At 34.4% G+C, this 21,600-nt stretch overlaps 4 protein-coding genes and 1 long non-coding RNA gene across 6 annotated transcripts; 1 reads left to right on the forward strand and 4 right to left on the reverse strand.

The window, feature by feature from the left end:
* LOC107635557 (F-box protein CPR30-like) lies at positions 2,211–3,914 on the reverse strand. Its single transcript, XM_016339053.2, has one exon. It carries the CDS (start codon positions 3,672–3,674, stop codon positions 2,523–2,525), a length of 1,152 nt encoding a protein of 383 aa, XP_016194539.1. The 5' UTR covers positions 3,675–3,914; the 3' UTR covers positions 2,211–2,522.
* On the reverse strand, positions 6,675–9,400 carry LOC110271369. Its single transcript, XR_002362052.1, has 2 exons — positions 8,972–9,400; positions 6,675–8,810 (listed from the first exon to the last, which is right to left on the reverse strand). It is a non-coding gene; the product is annotated as an uncharacterized LOC110271369 (long non-coding RNA).
* Positions 12,070–14,297, forward strand: LOC107635555 (TMV resistance protein N-like). Its single transcript, XM_016339051.2, has 3 exons — positions 12,070–12,469; positions 12,581–12,862; positions 13,036–14,297. Exons 1-3 carry the CDS (start codon positions 12,264–12,266, stop codon positions 14,099–14,101), a joined length of 1,554 nt encoding a protein of 517 aa, XP_016194537.1. The 5' UTR covers positions 12,070–12,263; the 3' UTR covers positions 14,102–14,297.
* Positions 14,413–16,450, reverse strand: LOC110271640 (F-box protein CPR30-like). The gene is made up of 3 exons (XM_021122662.1): positions 16,076–16,450; positions 15,250–15,889; positions 14,413–14,979 (listed from the first exon to the last, which is right to left on the reverse strand). The coding sequence occupies exons 1-3, from the start codon at positions 16,448–16,450 to the stop codon at positions 14,954–14,956; spliced, it is 1,041 nt and encodes a 346-aa protein (XP_020978321.1). The 3' UTR covers positions 14,413–14,953.
* Positions 17,652–20,148, reverse strand: LOC107635558 (F-box protein CPR30). Of its 2 annotated transcripts, none has more exons than XM_021122168.1 (2): positions 18,963–20,148; positions 17,652–17,925 (listed from the first exon to the last, which is right to left on the reverse strand). In XM_021122168.1, the coding sequence occupies exons 1-2, from the start codon at positions 20,087–20,089 to the stop codon at positions 17,892–17,894; spliced, it is 1,161 nt and encodes a 386-aa protein (XP_020977827.1). In that variant the 5' UTR covers positions 20,090–20,148; the 3' UTR covers positions 17,652–17,891. The 2 variants fall into 2 exon arrangements, with proteins under 2 accessions (XP_020977827.1, XP_016194540.1); XM_016339054.2 differs by lacking the exon at positions 17,652–17,925 and adding an exon at positions 18,372–18,677 and having other exon boundaries at positions 18,963–20,146.

Consider the following 21,600-nt stretch of genomic DNA (forward strand, 5'->3'; position numbering starts at 1 on the left):
AAGCTTAAATTGTCTTCACTATATTTTGTGTGTAAAAAATCTGCCTTAAGCTTTATTACATTCTTCATAATAAATTTTTGTAGTTTGCCGTACAAAGTAATTAACCATTAATTTTGTGCGATATAACGTTTAGAGTTTTTATTTTTCTTTTTGAGTTTGCAAAAATTTGCTTGTAAATACTTAGAATCAATCGAGTTAATAATGAGTAAGATTAAAAAAAAATGTATATTTTGTTTATATAATTGATAAAATAAAACATCTTAAAATTTGTATAATTTGATGCTTAATCCATTATAAAGCACAAAAAATAATGCTCATTATACCGAATAGTATAAAATTAATTTTTTTTCTTATAATTGGGTAGGAGTAGTTTTTATTATATAAAATTAAAAATAATTCTATAAAAAAAATATGAGGCAGATATGATTATTCTAACATTACAACATTCTTTACCTAATCTTTAGCTATTAAACAACCATATTTTTTGGTGTCTATTCTATTAAAAATGTAGTTTTTTTTGTTATAGAGCCGCCTAGAGAAACAGGGGAAAGAAACAGAGATACAAGACTGTTATAGTGTCCACAACATAGTTTAGAATACAAAAATTTGTAACACAACCATGAAAATTGCAAAAGCTTATACACAAGGATATGAGTATGTGCATCCATTTAAGATACTTGAGACTCAATCCGGGTGTGGACTGTCCAAAAGAGGATCATCCTGATCCAATCTAACGATGTAGTATGATCTTGATGAGCTTAACTTTAGCTACAGTTTCTTGAACAATCTTGGAGAACTTACCAGCCTCCGTGTTCTCAAAGTAACCTCACGAGGGATGTTAAGTGAAAACTCTCTTAGCCTTGCCGCTAAAAGCTTCCCAAATCTTGAAGTGTTTCATTTGAAAGGGATGGGTGTCAAAGAATGGATACTAGAGAAAGGTGCAATGTCATCTCTCCAACATCTGATCATCAAAGACTGCAACTGGTTTGAACTTTCAGAACAGTTGTGGTCCTTGACTATATCAACGATAATGTTGAATTGTTGATATTGATTTTGACTGAACAAGAAAAGCATCCATATATTGCTTCTTTTTTTAATACAAATAAATTCATCCAAATTAGCATACAACATACTTTAGCTTCTTTATCCACTTCTTTTTTTAACTGTTCAATTTGACCCATTTTCTAATATACGGTACTCTGATGTGATGTAATATAGTAAACATAATTTGCTTTTTAATAGGATAAATTGTGTTAACAATTTACTACAATCACTATTATAGTAAATAATATCCAGTGGATTTCTTAATTAGCTGTTGTATATAATTCTTTTGTAGCATTTTAATGTTGCTTTATTTCTATTCAATACTGTTTTGACTTTATGCATTAAGTAAATTCTGAAATATTGCTAGCTTCTTTAGTCTGATCTATCTGTCCTAGATTGGTAGTTTCTTTTACATATTAGTTTAAATGTATTAAGTTAAAGTAAGGATATAAAATAAAAATCCTTAGTAACTGACTATGTAGCAATCTGATCAAGAACAATTTTTTTGTTTCAACGAAGAAAAACAATTTCTTGGTTTCGAAGAAGAAGACAGGTCAAGAAGTGTAAACGCCATGTCACTATATGCTTATGTGTTGTTTCAAGTGTCAGCTCCTTTGAAGCCTTACACTGAAATTTGTTGCTACTTGGTGGGTGAGGGTCAATAATCAATAATAATAATAATGTGTTTGATGTATTTGAGTCTTTGAGAGTTGCTTTACTAAACAGGGGAGTTTGAGAAAAATTCAATGTATTTGTAATACGCATACACATTTCGCTTTCACCAAGTGTTTGTTATGAAACTCTGCTGGCATGTCCAGTTTCATTGCCAGTTTTTCTTCTTTATTTCTTCAGTTATAAATTAGGATATGTAGTTGCCCTTTCGTAACACCAAGTTCAAGTAAGCAACTCAGTCTCTACATCAATTCTTGGTTAATTACCAATGCTTTTTTGACTAACGATTTCATCAGTCACATATTGATTACTTGTATGACATTAGGATAGATCTTATGTGTTTTTTTTTTTTGGTGACTTAAAAGAAAATAAAGATCTTATGTGTTTGATTTCATTCTGATGTGCCTAACATTATAAGGATACACATCAGCTAAAAAATATTTGTGGCGTTGCCAAAGCTAACACGGTAGCTGAAAGTATACAATCAAATTAATGAGAAAAGTATATTTATCTATAGCAATCAGCAAAAACAACGAAGCATGTATAAGATTTTCATAGTAAAATGTCACAGCTTTAGAAATGAAAAAGAGCTAAAACCTAAAACCTCACCACAAGACTAGACTCTAGAAAGCAAGGCAGTGATTAATGATTCCCCAAGCACTTGATAAATCAAGTTTCACCATGGATAGTCAAAACTCAGATCTGAATGCAACTTGATGCACAATGCATCTTGCTCAGTACTTCTACATTAATCACAAAGTTTAAAAACTAGCAGGAATAATGTGGCGCAAAGCATAGCAGAATAGTTAAATAGCATTCTTCTTCTTCTTCTTATCCTTATGCTTACTATTACTAGGGAACGGCAAGAGACTCTCTGTATATACAGTGCACCATGTCCAGTTGTAAGCCTGCAGTCGAAAATGAGGACATCTAAAACGTTGGAGCAGCTCTTCTCTGATATTATATTTGGCAAACTTTAATGCTCTGTATATTACTGCAACAACGTCACTATCATTGGATAAGCATATAGGCTCAAACTCTAAACAAGGAATCACATACAAAGTCCAAGATGAGTGCACTTTGTATTCTTTCATCACCCATATGTGTGTTTTACATCCAACATAGTCCTGAGAACACAAGGCTAGGCACCCTCCTAGTATGACAAATGTGGCAGCATCACGCATTTTGAGTTGTTCAGGCAAAGATATCTTTGAGAAACTTCTTTCCTTCAGATCAAATACAAGAAGACCATCACTGTGATGGTTTTCAAGATAGTAAGACAACCAATGAATAGAGCCATTCAAGAACAACCCACGAGATCGCCACTCCATAAGACCCAATGGTTTGGGGACTACAGCATCAAGATTAATCCATGAATTGGTTTTCAAGGAGAAGCAATCTAAGAGTTGGCAGTTACTATCCTTCCAAGCTATAACAACTAAGTAGTCATCCAGTGTCGCATCGTAACCAAATCCATACAGCATCGCATTACCGGAAAATCTAAAGTACCTGCCCTTAGTACGATGAACAATATCTAACCAAGAGTAAGATACTCTTTTGCTGAATCCGGTGAGTGGGTTCCATACTACAAAAAAGTGTGGCTCTTGGTGTAAGAGAACAAACCCTCTGCAGGATCCCATCAAACGAAATTCAGAAGGTGGCGGCTTCTTGAAAGGGAAAGATACCTCTCTTACTTTATAATTTTTGTCGTTGAATGCTTCTTCAAGATGAACAAGGTAAGCTTCCGTGGAGTTTTTTTTGTAGATGCACGCATGGGTGGATGCAAGAGAGAGGTGAAGATGCGATTCGGCAAAGTCTGGATCGGAAATGAGAGAGTGCCAAAGCTTCGAAACGCACTTGAGGCGGCCGAGATGTTTGACCGGAATCCTCAGTAAGATTCTTTGAATCAGGTCAAGAGGAAGGATGTCGTTAATGCTCTTCTGCTTCTTCTCCTCCATGATCGATCACTCTTCAGCTTTGTTCTTTTGTTAGGGTTTCTGCGTTGGTACAACACGGGATTTGAATCCGCTTCTGAACACAAGGGATTATTAGATAAACTTATAAAGCATTAACCCCAAATTGTTATGTGGAAACTCAGGTGCATGCACCTAGTTTTCATCTTTGTAAATTTATGGGTATATAAAGAGTTTTTTAATTTTGATATGGAGTAATTGTTGGTGTATAATATGATTATGGAGGTATATGATGTTTTATTGGATTGTGATGTTTATGCAGAACCAATTAGACGGGCCGATTGAAAGGACTGTAATTGGACGGTCCGATTTTAGTAATCGGACAGTACACAAGTATTGCTTGACTGCTTCCACGTGGTGCGCATGCAGCTGTTTCTATGGTTGGCTTCATTGCATTTATATCTCATTCGAGTGTCATCTTCGTACTGCTTCCACGTGGTGCGCTGGATCTATATCTCATTCGAGTGTCACCTTCGTACTGCTTTCACGTGGTGCGCTGGATCTATATTTCTACGTGGTGCGCTGGATTTATATCTCATTCGAGTGTGGTGCGCTGGATCTATATTTTCACGTGGTGCGCTGGATCTATATCTCATTCGAGTGTCACCTTGGTACTGCTTCCACGTGGTGCGCTGGATCTATATCTCATTCGAGTGTCACTTTCGTACTGCTTCCACGTGGTGCGCTGGATCTATATTTTATTCGAGTGTCACTTTCGTACTGCTTCCACGTGGTGCGCTGCGTGGTGCGCTGGATCTATATCTCATTCGAGTGTCACTTTCGTACTGCTTCCACGTGGTGCGCTGGATCTATATCTCATTCGAGTGTCACTTTCGTACTGCTTTCATGTGGTGAGCTGGATCTATATTTCCACGTGGTGCGCTGGATCTATATCTCATTCGAGTGTCACCTTGGTACTGCTTCCACGTGGTGCGCTGCATCTATATCTCATTTGCTTCTATGGTTGGCTTCGTTGTATCTATATCTCATTCGAGTGTCTCCTCCGTACTGCTTCCATGTGGTGCACTGCATCTATATCTCATTTGATCTCATTTGAGTGTCACTTTTGTGCTGCTTCCACGTGGTGCGCATGCAGCTGCTTCCGTGGTTAGATTCGTTGCATCTATGCTTTCGTGGTTAGATTCGTTGCATCTATATCCTATCTGCTTCCGTGGTTAGATTCATTGCATCTATATCCTATTCAAGTGTCATCCTCCCTCTCTGTGTAAAGAAATTGGACGATCCGATTTCTTTCTCCCTAAACAGGGTATACTTTATATCACCCTAAAACTCCATAACCCCAGCATAACTCACATGTGTGAATCATATAAAAAAAAAATAGCCTAGTAATAAAAGATTGATTTTTAAATATTTAATTACTCTATTTGTCTTTGCTTTTAATTTTGTAATTATGTATTTGTGAAGGAAAAAAATAGTAGAGTTAACGAAATATTTTTTTACAAATTAAAAATACTCACAAGGAAGAATCTAATGAGATCTTTGAACACATATTTTTTAGAAAGAATATTCTAATAATTTTAACGCTTTTGATACAGAAAAGACCTATATAAAGATCCAATTGAAAGGAAACAAATATAATAACCAAATTGCAAATTCGATAAACATAAAAATCAATAGAGTAATTAAACTTTTTTTTTAAAATATAAAATAACAATAATCATATTATGTGTATACTAAATAATCTGTCACAAATCTGAGTTTCATTTAAGAGTCTGACCAATGAGTTGCTGGCGAGTGAGCTGATCACTCGACCAACTCAATTTGGTTAAAAAAAATATATGTATTTATAGACAAATATATAACAATTAATTTAGTGACTATTTTTTATAAGACTAAATATATACATTATATGATAAATGATTTAGTAGTGAATTATAGTATTGAGTTATTAACATAGCACACAAATACCATACAATGAATTGAGTCAAGGCGTTAGACCTATACAACCAAATAAAGAACTACAGAAGTAGCCAAAAATAAGATACTGCTATGTGTTGGTCCCTGAGAGATGCAGGCAAAATTAGCTGCCAAAATAAGTGTATTTGAGAATAATTATAGACTGTAGTTGTTCATATTGCAATTTCTAGTTATGTTGCAATTAAGTGATTTTATGGTGGTGTTACATGTGGTTGTTTTCTTACGTTGCTGCTAGCTTTTTCTCTGCCTTTTGCTGCATCGAGTAAAGTATTAGATCATCAAAATTGTTAGATCAAAATAGGCCTATGTTTCAAAGGATTTCTCCATGTTGCATTTTGAACAAAGTATTAAATAGTGTAGATTTAAAGCATAATCTTCTTTCCTATATGGTTACTCTGAGTTTCTGGACACTGCCTTAACAGTTTGAAAGCGAAATGAAAGAACATGCACACAAAATTGAAGAGGGATCAAATATAAAATTATCCCTACTATTAAGAAAGGCATATTTAACATTTCGATCTAAAATATTTATTTGTATCTAGTTCTGCTCATGAATCTCAGCCATCACCTTTTTTTTAACCTATTAATTTTAGAGTGCAATAGCTTCCATCTTCTGTTACACATTCAGAAAGGGGTTTAAAGAAAATGGAAGCTAGCAAGTTAAGTCTTCATTTGCTATCCTATATTTAAGTCTTCATTTGCTATCATATTCCACACCTCAGCTTAAAAGTTCAGAATTGTATTTAATAAAAATATATCTAAAAGCTAATCCTAAGACTACAAAGTACCTAATAAAATAACGTTGAAAGGCATACATAAAATGTAAAATTTACACCACTATAACAATTATATCAACATGCTACAAGGTTTCATTACCAGATACAACAACAGATAAGGTTAAGATAGAAAACTTAACGGGGTTCAATTAACCTATCATGATAGGAAGCCCTACGAGCACATGCTCTATGAACAATGAATAATTCAAGTGGCAAACACAAATATCTCAAATGTCAACAAGCAGAATAATGAAATACATACTACTAAAGACCAAACTGAATTGATAAATTAACAATTTGTTTACATGTTAAATCTCATATTGATGTGTGATATTCTGTGTAGACATAATAATACAACCAAGGAAGTATTGAATAAAGATAAAGAATTTAATATCACAGATTGGATTCAACTAGAGGAAGCTATATTTGGACTTTCAAATGTCCAATTTTTCACATTCATAGTTGGAAGAAAGGAAATCACACTTTAAAGCAAAGCAAAGCCAAAATAAAATCAAATTCTCTAGAATTTGCCAATCCTACACTTTATTTACAACAGAATTAAGTGGCTCCGTTGTGCAATCATTCTCTTCTAATTCTCTTTCCTTGTTTGACATCTTTCTGATTCTGATGGCATACAGAAGAGATCACCATTGCATTACACATGAAAAAAAAGAAATGATTTAAAAGTTAAAATCCCTCACCACAAGACTAGGCTTTAGGAAGCAAGACAGTGATCAATGAGTCCCTAAGCATTGATAAATTCCAATTTCACCATCTAGACAAAAGTGGCATTTGATTGGAACTTGATGCATAAAGCATATTATTACTTATTCATTAATCATAATGCAATGAAAACTAACAGGAATAGCTTGGTGCAAAGCATAGGAGGATAGTTACATACCGATTATCCTTATCCTTAATGTCACTAGGGAGTGGCAAGAGACTCTCTTTTTTCCACAGGTTAATCACGTTTTTTCCCACATTTTATTGTCTAGGATAGACTTTGCTCTTTGTTCAAAAGGTTACTTTTTTGTGTCGAATTACTAGAGAACATATTACTGGTGCATATATCAACAATAATCTTGATATTGGTAACTGACTAAACAGGGAATTTAAGAAAAATTCAATATATTTGTAATACACATACACATTTCGCTTTGACCAAGTGTTTGTTATGAAACTCTACTGGCATGTCCAGTTTCATCGCTAGTTTTTCTTTATTTCTTCAGTTATAAATTAGGTTATGTAGTTGCCCTTTCGTAACACCTAGTTCAAGTAAGCAAGTCAGCCTCTATTTCAATTCTTGGTTAATTACCAATGCTTTTTCTACCAACGGTTTTATCAGTCACATATTGACATTAAGATAAATCTTATGAATTTAATTTCATTATGATGTGCCTAACATTATAAGGATACACATCAGCTAAAAATATTTATCTATAGCAATCAGCAGAAACAACGAAGCATGTATAAGATTTTCATGGTAAAATGTCACATCTTTAGAAATGAAAAAGAGCTAAACCCTAAAACCTCATCACAAGACTAGACTCTAGAAAGAAAGACAGTGATTAGTGATTCCCCAAGCACTTGATAAATCAAGTTTCACCATGGATAGTCAAAACTCAGATCTGAATGCAACTTGATGCACAATGCATCTTGCTCAGTACTTCTACATCAATCACAAAGTTTAAAACTAGCAGGAATAATGTGGCGCAAAGCATAGCAGAATAGTTAAATAACATTCTTCTTCTTCTTACCCTTATGCTTACCATTACTAGGGAACGGCAAGAGACTCTCTGTATATACAGTGCACCATGTCCAGTTGTAAGCTAGCTGTTGAAAATGAGGACATCTAAAACGTTGGAGCAGCTCTTCTCTGATATTATATTTGGCAAACTTTATTGATCCATATACTACTGCAATAATGTCACTACCATTGGATAATCATAGAGGCTCAAACTTTAAAGAAGGAATGACATACAAAGTCCAAGATGACTGCACTTTGTATTCTTTCATCACCCATACGTGTGTTTTGCGTTCAACCCAGTCCTGAGAATACAAGGCTAGGCACCCTCCTAGTATGACCAATGTGGCAGCATCAGGAATTATGAGTTGTTCAGGCAAAGATATCTTTGAGAAACTTCTTTCCTTCAAATCAAATGCAAGAAGAGAGGACGACAACCAATGAATAGAGCCATTAAAGAACAACCCACGAGATTGCCACTTCGTAAGATCCAATGGGTTGGGGAGTGCAGCATCAAGATTAATCCATGAATTGGTTCTCAAGGACAAGCAATCTAAGAGTTTGCAGTTACTATCCTTCCAAGCTACAACAACTAAGTAGTCATCCCGTGACGCATCTTAACCAAATCCATACAGAATCGCATTACGGGGAAACTTGAAGTACCTGTCAAAACCTAACCAAGAGTAAGATACTCTTTTGCTGAATCCGGTGAGTGGGTTCCATACTACAAAATAGTATGGCTCTTGGTGTAAGAGAACAAACCCTCTGCAGGATCCCATCACACGAAACTCAGAAAGTGACTTCTTCTTGAAAGGGAAAGATACCTCTTTGATTTTATAATTTTTGTCGTTAAATGCTTCTTCTAGGTGAAGAATGTAAGCTTCCGTGGAGTCCTTGTTTTTTATGCACGCATGGATGAGTGCGAGAGAGAAGTGAAGATGCGATTCCGCGAAGTCTGGATCGGAAATGAGAGAGTGCCAAAGTCTTCCAAACGCACTTGAGGCGGCCGAGATGTTTGACCGGAATCCTCAATAAGATTCTCTGAATCAGGTCAAGAGGGAGGATGTCGTGAATGCTCTTCTGCTTGTTCTCCTCCATGATTGATCACTCTTCAGCTTTGTTCTTTTGTTTAGAGTTTCTGCGTTGGTACAACAGGGGATTCGAATCTGCTTCTGAACACAAGGGATTATTATATAAACTTAGAAAGTATTAAACCCCAAATTATTAGTTTGTAAATTTATGAGTAATAATAAAAAGATTGGTTTTTATTTTTAAAGAATATAAAAGTGATAAATTTGTCTCTTAATTTTTTAAACTCTTAATATACAAATATATAATGGGTAATTTTGTAGTTGATTTTTTATGTATATCTAGTATTTTTGTTACACCAATTTAGTATCTAATCTTTTTAAAATTCTGGTGATTAATTTTACCTTTTTGTCCTGTCAATATTCTAAAATCATGTTCAAAATATTATGTTAGTACTTATCATTTCAAAACGTGTTTAAGTAGTTCCAATAAACACCTCTACTATATCCTTAGTTAAGTTGTACGTGTACTAGTTCAATTACATTAACATCTTCATTTTCCTCCTTGGCAAATGAAGAAGATGTGATCTGATTGAAAAACTCATGTGCAAAGCCTGGGGGTTGCAAATGAGTTTGATTCTCAGGGAAGCTAATGTTCTAACAGAATGCTAACCTAACATCGCCCTTGGTTTGGTTGGTGATTGGCCAATTCCAAGGTCTTTCTCAATAGAGCTCTACTAATGAAATAGGGGCGGCGAAACCAAGGCTTTCAGTCCCTCTCCATGGGGGATCCGTATATGTTGTTCAGGTCGATCTGAAGGCGCAAAAATAGCTAGAACTGAATGCGGAAAGTATGGAAAAACATCTCGTAATGTATTTAACCAGAAAATCGATTATGCTTCTTCCGCAATTGGATAAGCAAGGACTTTCATTTGATCTAATTTGATAGCTGGGAAATGGAAATCCTTATAGCTATTTTTTTTATATTGATTAAATATATGTGTAATATATTGTTATTGGAAGATTTGGAATTTTTTTTATATGGTATTTTATTCAAATCGAATGGTTCGATTTGTTTGAAGAAAAAAATAAACTACAAATCGGAGGATCCGATTTATTTGAAAAAAAAATAAATTACAAATCGGACCATTCGATTTATATTTTTTATTTTTTTTTATTTTTTAAAATAAAAATCGGACGATCCGATTTTAACATTAAAATTTTTTTTATTTTCGAAATCACAAATCGGACCGTCCGATTTGTGATTGTTGGTTTAAAGAATGAAACAAATCGGAGGCACTTAATTGTTTAAGTCATACCAGTGTAAAACTCATCTCTTCTCACATTATCGTGAGATACATTCCTCTCTCTCACACATGAAAAAGAAAAAGCGGCTAATGGTATTGCGGATTCTCTTGCTAGGAGAGGAGCTCTCAGCAGTGAACCTTACTCAAGTTGATTCAAACTTGGAGAGAGTTGCAGGAGTATATTCATCTTGAGAAGATACCCTAGTGTGGTTGTACGGATTCTTTTTCTTGTTTCTTTTGTTCTTTTCTTGGTTATTACTTATTAGTATCCACAACAATGCAGAATTTGTAACACAATCTTAGAAGTTGTAAAAGCTTATACCAAGATGGTTAAATTTTTGTATTTTATGTCCAGAAAATTGAACCTAAATATACAATCCTAAATCTCTCGTTGCACACTCTTAGCACGTAGGAAATCAATCAGAAAACTGAACTGAAAATATACGGCCTATACATTTAAAAATCAATAAAAGAATATTGTAGATAATACATAGAAATTGACAATTTCAAAATGGCAGTTCACATGTCAAATCTCATATTGAAATGTGATATTCTGTTTAGACATGCAGCAAATATTACATTGTTTCTACAAATCACAGCATAGAACAAAAGACAATTAATTATGTAAACCCTTTATAATCATATAAATAGAGGGGTTAGTGCTGAGAAAACAAAAACCAATAACTTAATGATAGGTCACTCGAGGATAATGCAGCAAAAGGATGAAAAAGAATATACATAGAAAAAAAATATAAAAAGCAAATGAAAATTTTCAAAAGATATATTCGATTTAACAGGATGCTAAACTCCATTTGCACGTTTCAAATGTTCTTGAGTTTTTTTCCATTAAATATTTGGATAGAAAATCATAATTCAAAGCAAAATAAAACTAAAATTTTTTGAAGCTTCCTCCCATTCAACTGGCGAATCATGTGCTGTATTTGCAACAAAATTAATCACTCCTATAAACTACATTGGAATACAAAATATAAGTTAGTTTGTATGGAATTGGTGGATATAGAGCTAAATGACTGTAATCAATCATGCAGTCAAATTGATAGAATGTTGATGAGTTTGGTTTTATTGTTATCATTTGGATCACTTGGGTGAAAATGAATGACAGAATCTTCAGGAATCAAGAAACAGGTCAGGTCGATTAGGAGTTATAAAGAGTGAAGTGATATTTGATCTTTTGAGTTGTTGATGACTTTTGTTGAAAATGTTTAGGAATTAGTTTTTTTTTATCTGTTTAGTACTTTTCCATTGATGCTCCACCTTGTTGTGTTGAGCTTTTTGTTTCAAAAAAAAAAGTTAATTTGTATGAATTAGTTTCTCAAAGTTAACCGTGATTTTGGCTATAACCTCAGATTTTTAATTTCTATTCTCTCTTTGTACACCCTACAAGCAAAAGGTGGAGAGAAAGAAGAAACTTCGTCAATATGTAGGGGTCCAGACTGTAGGGTAAATAAATATTTTTCCAATCACTAAAATGCAACTTTTGCATAAATAATACATAAAACTATGTACACACATGAATGATGATCTGCAACTTTAGAATAAAGGAAGGTAATGGAGAATGACCAAAATATTTATTCAGACCGGTTTGTGAATGATTTACAACTCAAACTCCATTTATGTGACTTTAGAATTTTAATATTGGCAAAAACTTTTCTATCAAGCATTGTGTTTTTTCACCTATGCTTTCTTGGTTCATTGAGTCAGAGCTCACCGGTTGAATAACTATGCTATCACAATTGTAAGATCCACTAAAAATTGGTCTCATGGCAGATCATGATGCAGAATCTTCCTCCTCACATTTCATATATGATGTTTTTCTGAGCTTTAGAGGCTTCGCCCGATACAGATTCACAGATTGCCTCTATCATGCTTTGTGTGAGAGAGGAATCACCACCTTCAGAGATGATGAGAACCTCAGAGTTGGTGATAGAATCAGATATACTCTTCTTGAAGCCCTTGAAAGATCCAGGTATCACCTCACTGAAAACTGAAAATAACTAACTGCTTACATCATCATCACCTAACTAACTTATAACTAGTTTAATTAACTAATTAATTTACATGTGGATCATAATAACAGGATGTCTATTGCTGTGCTGTGTAAGGACTATGCTTCTTCCACATGGTGTTTGGATGAACTAGCACAGATCATGAAGTCCTGGAATAATGGAAAATTTCGACCAGTTTTGCCAATATTTTATCAAGTGGAACCATCAGATGTGAGGCGCCAGAGGAACCAATATGAAAAAGACATGATGAAGCATGAAGACAGATATGGCAAAGACTCCCATGATATAAAAGCATGGAGGTCGGCTTTGCGTGAAGTGGCCAATCTAAGTGGAGTGACTTGTACAGTGAAGAGGTGAGTAACCTTTAATTCATGAAGTAACCTTACTGTTTTAGTGTTAGCTTCTGTTTTCACAGCTTCTTTACAAGATTTTGAGCATTTATAGTAACTTTGCTTCATTTTTTGATGGTGTATGTATATATTTCCTTATGTAAAATGAGTATGTATTGAAGAGATATTTCATGCAGCTATGAAAGTGAGATTATCAACAAAATTGTTCAAGAGGTCTCGGAGAAGCTTCCTCCTGAACCACTATACATTAAGCATCCAATTGGTTTTGATTCTCACTTTGAAGCAGTGGAATCACTTTGGAATATTGAATCTGACAATACCATTTGCATGCTGGTCATGTATGGAGATGGTAACAAGACCACATTTGTTGGAGAGTTGTTTAACAAGTTCAGGCATCAATTTGAAGCTGCGAGTTTTCTTCATAAAGTCTCTGAAAAATCAAGGAGGAGTGCTGATGACCTAGAAAATCTCCAAGAAACACTTTTGCATGAAATGGGTGTGCATAAAAAACCTAAGCTGGGAAGCATGTTAAAAGGATCTTCTATTATAAAACAAAGTTTGCATAATAAAAGAGTCTTTCTAGTTCTTGATGATGTTGATAGTATAGAACAGTTGGATTCATTGGCAGGAGGAGGTGATTGGTTTTGTCCTGGTAGTAGAATTGTTATAACAACAAGAGATGCCAAATTCCTAAATAATCAAGTGTTAGATGGATTCAAGATTGAGAAATATTGCATTAATGAAGGTGAATTCGAAGGAATGCAAGGTGCTAGATCAAATCAGAAGAAAGATAAGGTCTTCGAGGAAGATATGGTGGGCTTTGTGGATATCTTCAACAATGTAACCAAGCAGTTGAAGGAAAATGAGACCAATCTTAATGTTATCTCGGTAATAGGCATGGGTGGTTTGGGTAAGACTACCCTTATTAAAAAAATTTACAACAATAATGAGGTGAAGAAGTTGTTCTCTTATTGTGTGTGGATTACCGTTTCTAAGGACTACAAAGCCACTGAGCTTCTTCAAATCCTTCTGAAAGGTTGCGGGTTGTTTGAGTCTACTAAAGGCAAAGACATAAGCAAGGATGATCAAAAGAGCAAGGTCCAAAAGTTCTTAGAGAAGAAGAAGTATTTGATAGTGCTTGACGACATATGGGAGCCTGAAGTTTGGGCTGAGGTAGAATGCTTATTTCCGGATAACAATAATGGCAGTGCAATATTGATAACACATAAAAAAATCAAATAAAAAAACTAAATTGAAAATCTACAGCATAAAGAAATTTATTAAATTTAAAAACTAATATTGTAGAGAATATAGTAAATTTGACAATTTCATGCAAGTATTCTGTCATCATCAAGCAATAAGCATAAGCAAGGTTAAACGGATATGCACATGGTGTGTTGATTTGGTTTCTGATAACAGGAGAATTTTAAGAGAATTTAATGTATCTGTAACTCCTAATTCAGGTAAGCACCTCTGCCTCTACATCAATTCTTTAGTTAATTACCAAAACTTTTTTACTAACAATTTTATCAGTCACATATTAATTACTTGTATGACATTAAGATAAATCTTCTGAGTCTTATTTCATTGTGATGTACCTAATAAAATTACAAAGGATACACATCAGCTAAAAATTATTTATGGTATTGCCAAAGCTAACATCTTAACTGAAAGTATACAATCAATGAGAAAAAATATATTTATGTATAGCACTCAGCACAATAACGAAACATACCTCACCACAAGACTACGGTGTAGGAAGCAAGACTCAAAATAAAACAACTCTCGTATACGGTAATTTTTGTTTCTGGGTTTGCCATCATTTGCTAGTGAACTTCTAAAACCAAGAACGCTAAAGGTAAGATTAAAAGAAGGAGTATATTATGTAATCTGCAAAATAAAACCTATAAAGTTTTGCATAACCAACTAAGAAATATTACTATTAGATTTGATTCAAAAGATATATTGGATTTAAAAAGAGACTAAACTTCATTTGCACTTTTCAAATGTTCTTCCCCAAGTGGCAAGTTGTCCACTCATATGTTGGCTCCTCATTCTCTCTCTTTGTTTGAATCTTGGGTGATTCTAAAGAGCCTAAACTTGATGGTGAACTTGATGGCCTGCCAAAAAGCAGAACTGGTAAAAGTCAAAACTTTAGTCATGAAAAAGATCTAAACTTTGAAACTCCACCACAAGACCAGACTATAGGAAGCAAGACAATGATTAATGATTCCCTAAGCATTGATAAATTCAAATTTCAATATCCATGGAATAAAGTGACATTTGATTGAAACTTGATACATAATGCATATTCCACATTACTTATTCATTAATCAGGCATTGAAAACGAATGGGAATAGCATTCAAAGCATAGGAAAATAGTTACATACAGTTTTCCTTCTTCTTCTTATCCTTATCCTTAATGCCGCTAGGGAGTGGCAAGACGGCAAGAGACTCTCTGTATACACAGTATCCCATGGGAGGCGGACAAGGAAGATTTTTAAGACGCTTGAGCAGGTCTCCTCTGACATTGTATATGAAGTACCCTATTTTATCATAACCTCTTCCAATAATATCACCGTTACTGGATAAGCACAATGGCTGAAAGACTTTGCAAGGAATCTCATAGAGAGTCCAAGATGAGTGCACTTTATATTCTTTCATCACCCATATCTCAGTTGTACCGCTACCATAATTGTGACCATACAAAGATAGGCAGTCTCCTAGTAGGGCGAGACTTGGAACGGGGCATGCAATGATTAGCAGTTGTTCCGGTGCAGATATCTTTGAGAAAGTCCTTTCCTTCAGATCAAAGCAAAGAATAGCATCCCTGTAATCTTTAAGACAGGAAGGCACCCAATGAATAGCGCCATTCAAGAACAACCCACAAGAATTGTGGTCAAACCAATCCAATGGACTGGGGAGTACAGCATCAAGATTAATCCATGAATTGGTTCTCAAGGACAAGCATTCCAAGTGATCTTGTTGCCTTTCATAATCCCTACAAGCTGCAACAACTAAGTAATCATCCTATGATGCATCATAACCAAATCCATGCAGATGCGTACTGTAGGGAAGCCTAAAGCTATGGTATTTAGGACGACTAACAATATGAGAATAGGATATTCTTTTGCTGACTCCAGTGAGTGGGTTCCATACCACAAGAAAATGTGGGTATCGATGCAAGAGAATAAATCCTCTGCAGGATCCCAATACCTCAAAATCAGAAGGTGGTTTCTTCTTGAAAGGGGGACAAACCATTCTTTGTGATGCATCATTGTCGTCTAAGTAAACCAAGTAAGCCATAGTGTCGTTTTTCATGAAGAAGCATGCCTTGGTGGCGGGGAGAGAATGGCAAAAATGCAATTCCGCAAAGTCAGGATCGGAAATTAGAGAGTACCACAGCTTGGAAACGCATCTGAGGCGAGCGAGATGTCTGATCGGCACCCGCAGAAGAATTATGTGAATCAGATCAAGAGGGAGGATGTCGTGAATGGTCTTGCTCTTGTCATTCTGATTCCTCTTCTCCATGCTCGATTGCTCTTTTGCTTTGTTCACCGTGTGCTTCAGCTGCTTCTTCTTCTTATCCATGCTTGGATTGATGAGCTTTTTGCAATTCATATAACAATTGACTCAACCCCAGGGACTTCAAATTGCTTTGGAAACATAAGGGAAGGGTAGGGTCAGTTTTGGATAGGAAATTGAAAAAACAATACCATTTTTTTTTTTTTTTTAGATTTATTAAATAAAAAATGTATTTTTTATTTAAATATTTTAAAATGGTAAATTTTTTTTTAAAGTGTATAAAGAAGTCTCAAAATTATCCCTCAAAATGGAAGCTAAGTTAAGTCTTCATTTGCTATGATTTTTTTCAAAGGTCAGAAAAAAAAGGGCAAAGAAGAGTAAAGATACACAAGACTGTTCTTGTGTCCACACAAGTTAAAAGCATCCTATATTGCTGTTTCTAGAGCAAGTAAATTCATCCAAGTTATGATTACTGTCATGTCCTATACTATTAAATAAGAAACTGCTGTTAACTTGTTCCATTTGGCATATAGCTTTTTTATGGCACTCTGATGTGATGTAGGAAATATAATTTGCCTTTTAATATAGTTGCATTTTACTACAATCACCATTAAAGTTATTAAGACCAAGTGAATTTTTTAATTAGTTGATTTATTTCTATTTAATTCTATTTTGAGTTTTCATTAAGCATATTTTAAAATCTTGCTAATTATTCTAGTCTGATTTGTCTGTCTTGGATGGTAGTTTCTTTTACATATTAGTTTAAGTATAGCATATTGATGTAAGGATATAAAATAAAAATCCTTAGTAACTGAGTAGATAACAATCTGATCAAGAATAATTTTTAGGGGTCAAAGAGAGAGAGAAGAAGCAGAAAATGACGATGAACAAAATAGATAGCAAACTCATCCAGGACAATTTTGTGGTTAAAAAAAAAAACAGACATGCCAAAAAGTGTACATTAAGCACTCAAGAAGCGTCACCTCCTTGAAAGCTTTATTTACACTACTAAAATTTGTTGCTACTTGCTACTGGGAGAGTGAGGGTCAATATTCAATAATAATGTGTTTGATGTATTTGATATAAGAAAATATTGCTTATACATTTTATCCAACCACCTCCCCATCTAATGCCTTTTTACTTGTATTCATGACATCAAGTTGTATGCATCCTGATAGCTTTCTAGCATGAATGATTCCTTTAGCATTTTGTCATGCCCAAGTACAAATTAAAAAAAAAAAAAAAACAGACATGCCAAGAAGTGTACATTAAGCACTCAAGAAGCGTCACCTCCTTGAAAGCTTTATTTACACTACTAAAATTTGTTGCTACTTGCTACTGGGAGAGTGAGGGTCAATATTCAATAATAATGTGTTTGATGTATTTGATATAAGAAAATATTGCTTATACATTTTATCCAACCACCTCCCCATCTAATGCCTTTTTACTTGTATTCATGACATCAAGTTGTATGCATCCTGATAGCTTTCTAGCATGAATGATTCCTTTAGCATTTTGTCATGCCCAAGTCATAAGCATAACTGCATAAGCATAAGCACGGTTAAACGAATATGTATGACGTCTGTTGATTTTGTTTGTGAAAACAGGGGAATTTGAGAAGAATTCAATGTATTTGTAATACTCCTACACATTTCGCTTTGACTAAGTGTTTTGTAATGAAACTCTACCGGCATGTCCAATGAACTGGGGCGTTGAATTTCGCTTAAACTGTGTTAAACCTGCATTTACGTTCCCCAAATAATTTACTGATATCCATGGTTACTAAGATAAATTTCATCGCCTGTTTTTCTTCTTCTTTTTTTCTTCACTTATAAATTAGGTTATATACTTGTCCTTTCGTAACACCTAGTTCAAGTAAGCCTAAAACCTCACCACAAGACTAGACTCTAGAAAGCAAGACTGATTAATGATTCCCCAGGTATTTGATTAATAAAGTTTCACCATGAATAGTCAAAACTCACATCTAAATGCAACACGATGCATAATGCATCTTGCTCAGTACTTTCACATTAATCTCAAAGTAATAGCAGATTGGATTCAACTAGCGGAAGCTATATTTGCACATTCAAATGTTCCAGTTTTTCACATTCATAGTTGGAAGGGAAATCATACATTAAAGCAAAGCCAAAATAAAATCAAATTCTCTAGAAGCTTCTTTCAGCTCAATTTGTCAATCCTACACTTTATTTGCAACAGAATTAAGTGTCTCTGCTGTGCAGTCATTCTGTCCTAATTCTCTTTCAGTGTTTGACATCATTCTGATTCTGATAGCCTACAGAAAAGATCACCATTGCATTACACATGAAAAAAGAAATAACTTAAAAATTAAAATCCCTCACCACAAGACTAGGCTTTAGGAAGTAAGACCATCAATGATTCCCTAAGCATTGATAAATTCCAATTTCAACATCCATAGACAAAAGTGGCATTTGATTGGAACTTGATGCATAATGCATAATGCATAATGCATATTACTCATTACTTATTCATTAATCACAATTCAACGAAAAACTAACAGAAATAACTTGGTGCAAAGCATAGGAGAATAGTTACATACCGATTATCCTTATCCTTATTGTCAGTAGGGAGTGGCAAGAGACTCTCTGTATACACAGTAACGGTACTGGTTGGAAGCGGACAAATAAAACTTTCAAAATGCTTGGGCAGGTATCTTCTGACATTGTATTTGAAGTACCCTCTTCCTCTGCCATTGCCTCTTTCATCATAATATCTTCCAATAATATCACCATTACTGGATAGGCACAATGGCTGACCGAATGTGCTTATCTTATAGAGAGTCCAAGATGAGTGCACTTTATATTCTTTCATCACCCATATGTGAGTGTTATAGCTATCATTATAATACAAGGCCAGGCAGCCTCCTAGTAGGGCAAGACTTGAATAGGAGCATGAACTCATTACAAGTTTTTCCGGCCCAGATATCCTTGAGAAAGTCCTCTCCTTCATATCAAAGATAATAATAGCATCCCTGTAAGCTGTAAGAGGGTAAGGCACCCAATGAATAGCACCATTCAAGAACACCCCACAAGAATTGCAGTCAAAAACACCCAAGAGTTTGAAGAGTGCAGCATCAAGATTAATCCATGAATTGGTTCTCAAGGAAAAGTAATCCAAGTGATAATGGTCATCCTTATCCTGCCAAGCTACAACAAGTAAGTAGTCATCCTGTGAAGCATCATAACCAAGTCCATAGAGATGGAACTTGCAGGGAAGCCTAATGTCCTTGTGCTTACAACGAGAAACAATACAAGAGTAGGATATTCTTTTGCTGGATCCAGTAAGTGGGTTCCATACTACAAAAAAATGTGGGTTTCGATGTAAGAGAACAAAGCTTTTGCACGAGCCCAGGACCTCAAAATCAGAAGCTGATTGTTCCTTCTTGAAAGGGGACCACACCTTTTTTACTTGTAACGATGCATCATTGTTGTCACTAAATAGTGGTTCTAAGAAAGCGACAGTGCGGCCTTTTATGAAGATGAATACGTCGGTGGCTGCGGGAGAGTACTGAAAATGCAATTCCGCAAATTGTGGATCGGAAATTAGAGAGTACCAGAGCTTCGAAACGCATCTGAGGGGAGCGAGATGTTTAGCCGGAACTCTGAGGAAGATTCTGTGAATCAGGTCATGAGGGAGGTTGTCAATGCTTTTCTGCTTCTTCTCCATGCTCGATGCCTCTGGCTTTTTGTTCTTCTATTTAGGGTTAAAAGTGAAAGTGTTAAACACAAGTGATTATAACAAATATATTAAGGGTCCATCTAGTGTACAGATGCACTTTGGTACAGATTTACAGATTTTTGTTTTTATTTGGTTTAAAAGTGTTACTTAAAGAGAAAGTGTTACCCTTAATCGTTAACTTGGCTCTGATACCAATTTTGCAATCCTTTTTACTAGTCCTTGTATATTGTAATTTTATTTTTATATTATAGTTTTCAATCTTATTTTAGTTTATAATATTCTTTTTTGCATGGATTATTGTATATAAAATTTTTTATCTGTTTGTCACTTTGTCTTTGTCTTTTTCTTTAATATAATTTCTTAAATCCTCAAAAACTTCTTTTATTTCTACACTTTCTGTTGTTTCTAAATACCTTCTTAATTTTTCAACTTCATTTTCCATTTTTTCTTTCAACAATTTTAATTCTTTTAAGTCATAATATGGTTTTCCAGGCATTTATAAATTTTTTAAGTTTAATTCCAACTTGTTTATATTTATTCTTATTTCTATCCTTTTTATTATAAGGTCATCAATTTCGATCTGAAGGTTATTTAATTCCCTTTTATACTCTTTTATTTTACTTTTTAATTTTTCTGCCCTTTTTCTTTTTATTTTATTTTCTGGTTTTTTAATCTTTTTATGCTTCATTATTTATTTTAAAATTTCTGCAAACTCTATCATTGATTCATCACTATTTTCTAGAGATTCTATTATTTTTTCTAGCTCTTCAACTTCTCTTTTTAACTTGTCATAGATTATTTTTAGAGCTTCAAATGCTCTTTGATTTATTTCAGAAAACTGTAAATAATTCAAACGATTTTCTCTTGCAAAAAGCTCTTCATTAAAAATAGGTTGACTGTTCGTAAATTTTAGGGATATATCCCTTGGATTTACGTTGTCAATCATATTTTTAAATCTCTTCACTGCATCAACGAATCCTGCAGGAAACTCACTAATAATTTTTAGATCATTAAAAATTAAAATTGAATCAATTAATCCATACTGGAAAAACTGATAGGTGTCCGATGGGGATGCATCTGGAAATATAACCAGCTTTGTTAGCTGTTTTTTGGCAATAGGATAATATCCCAAAATTGCTCTTTTTTCTTCAGTCCAACTCAGGACTATATTAAGGGTTTCTCTGAGATTTGATCTACAGACCCTTTTCTTTTCTTTGATTTCAGCCCTTGTAAGAATGTTTCTTATTATCCCTGTTCTCTGGGTTTGAATTGGAGCTTTATCTGCTCTTTTTAGGGTTTGCTCTGGATGAAGAGCTTCATATTCCCTGAAAGATTCCTTTGCTTCTTCCAGTGTTAAAAACCCTCCTTTATGAATTATCCTTGATTGATGTGTAAATGGTGCTGCTTTTTCCCAGGCATCATATACTCCTTTCATGGGACCATTATAAATTACATAATATTTTTTATCTTGGGTGGATTTTTTGATAATTTCAGCAATT

The sequence above is a fragment of the Arachis ipaensis genome, chromosome B04 (assembly GCF_000816755.2).
Source record: "Arachis ipaensis cultivar K30076 chromosome B04, Araip1.1, whole genome shotgun sequence".
Classification (NCBI taxonomy): Eukaryota; Viridiplantae; Streptophyta; class Magnoliopsida; order Fabales; family Fabaceae; genus Arachis; species Arachis ipaensis.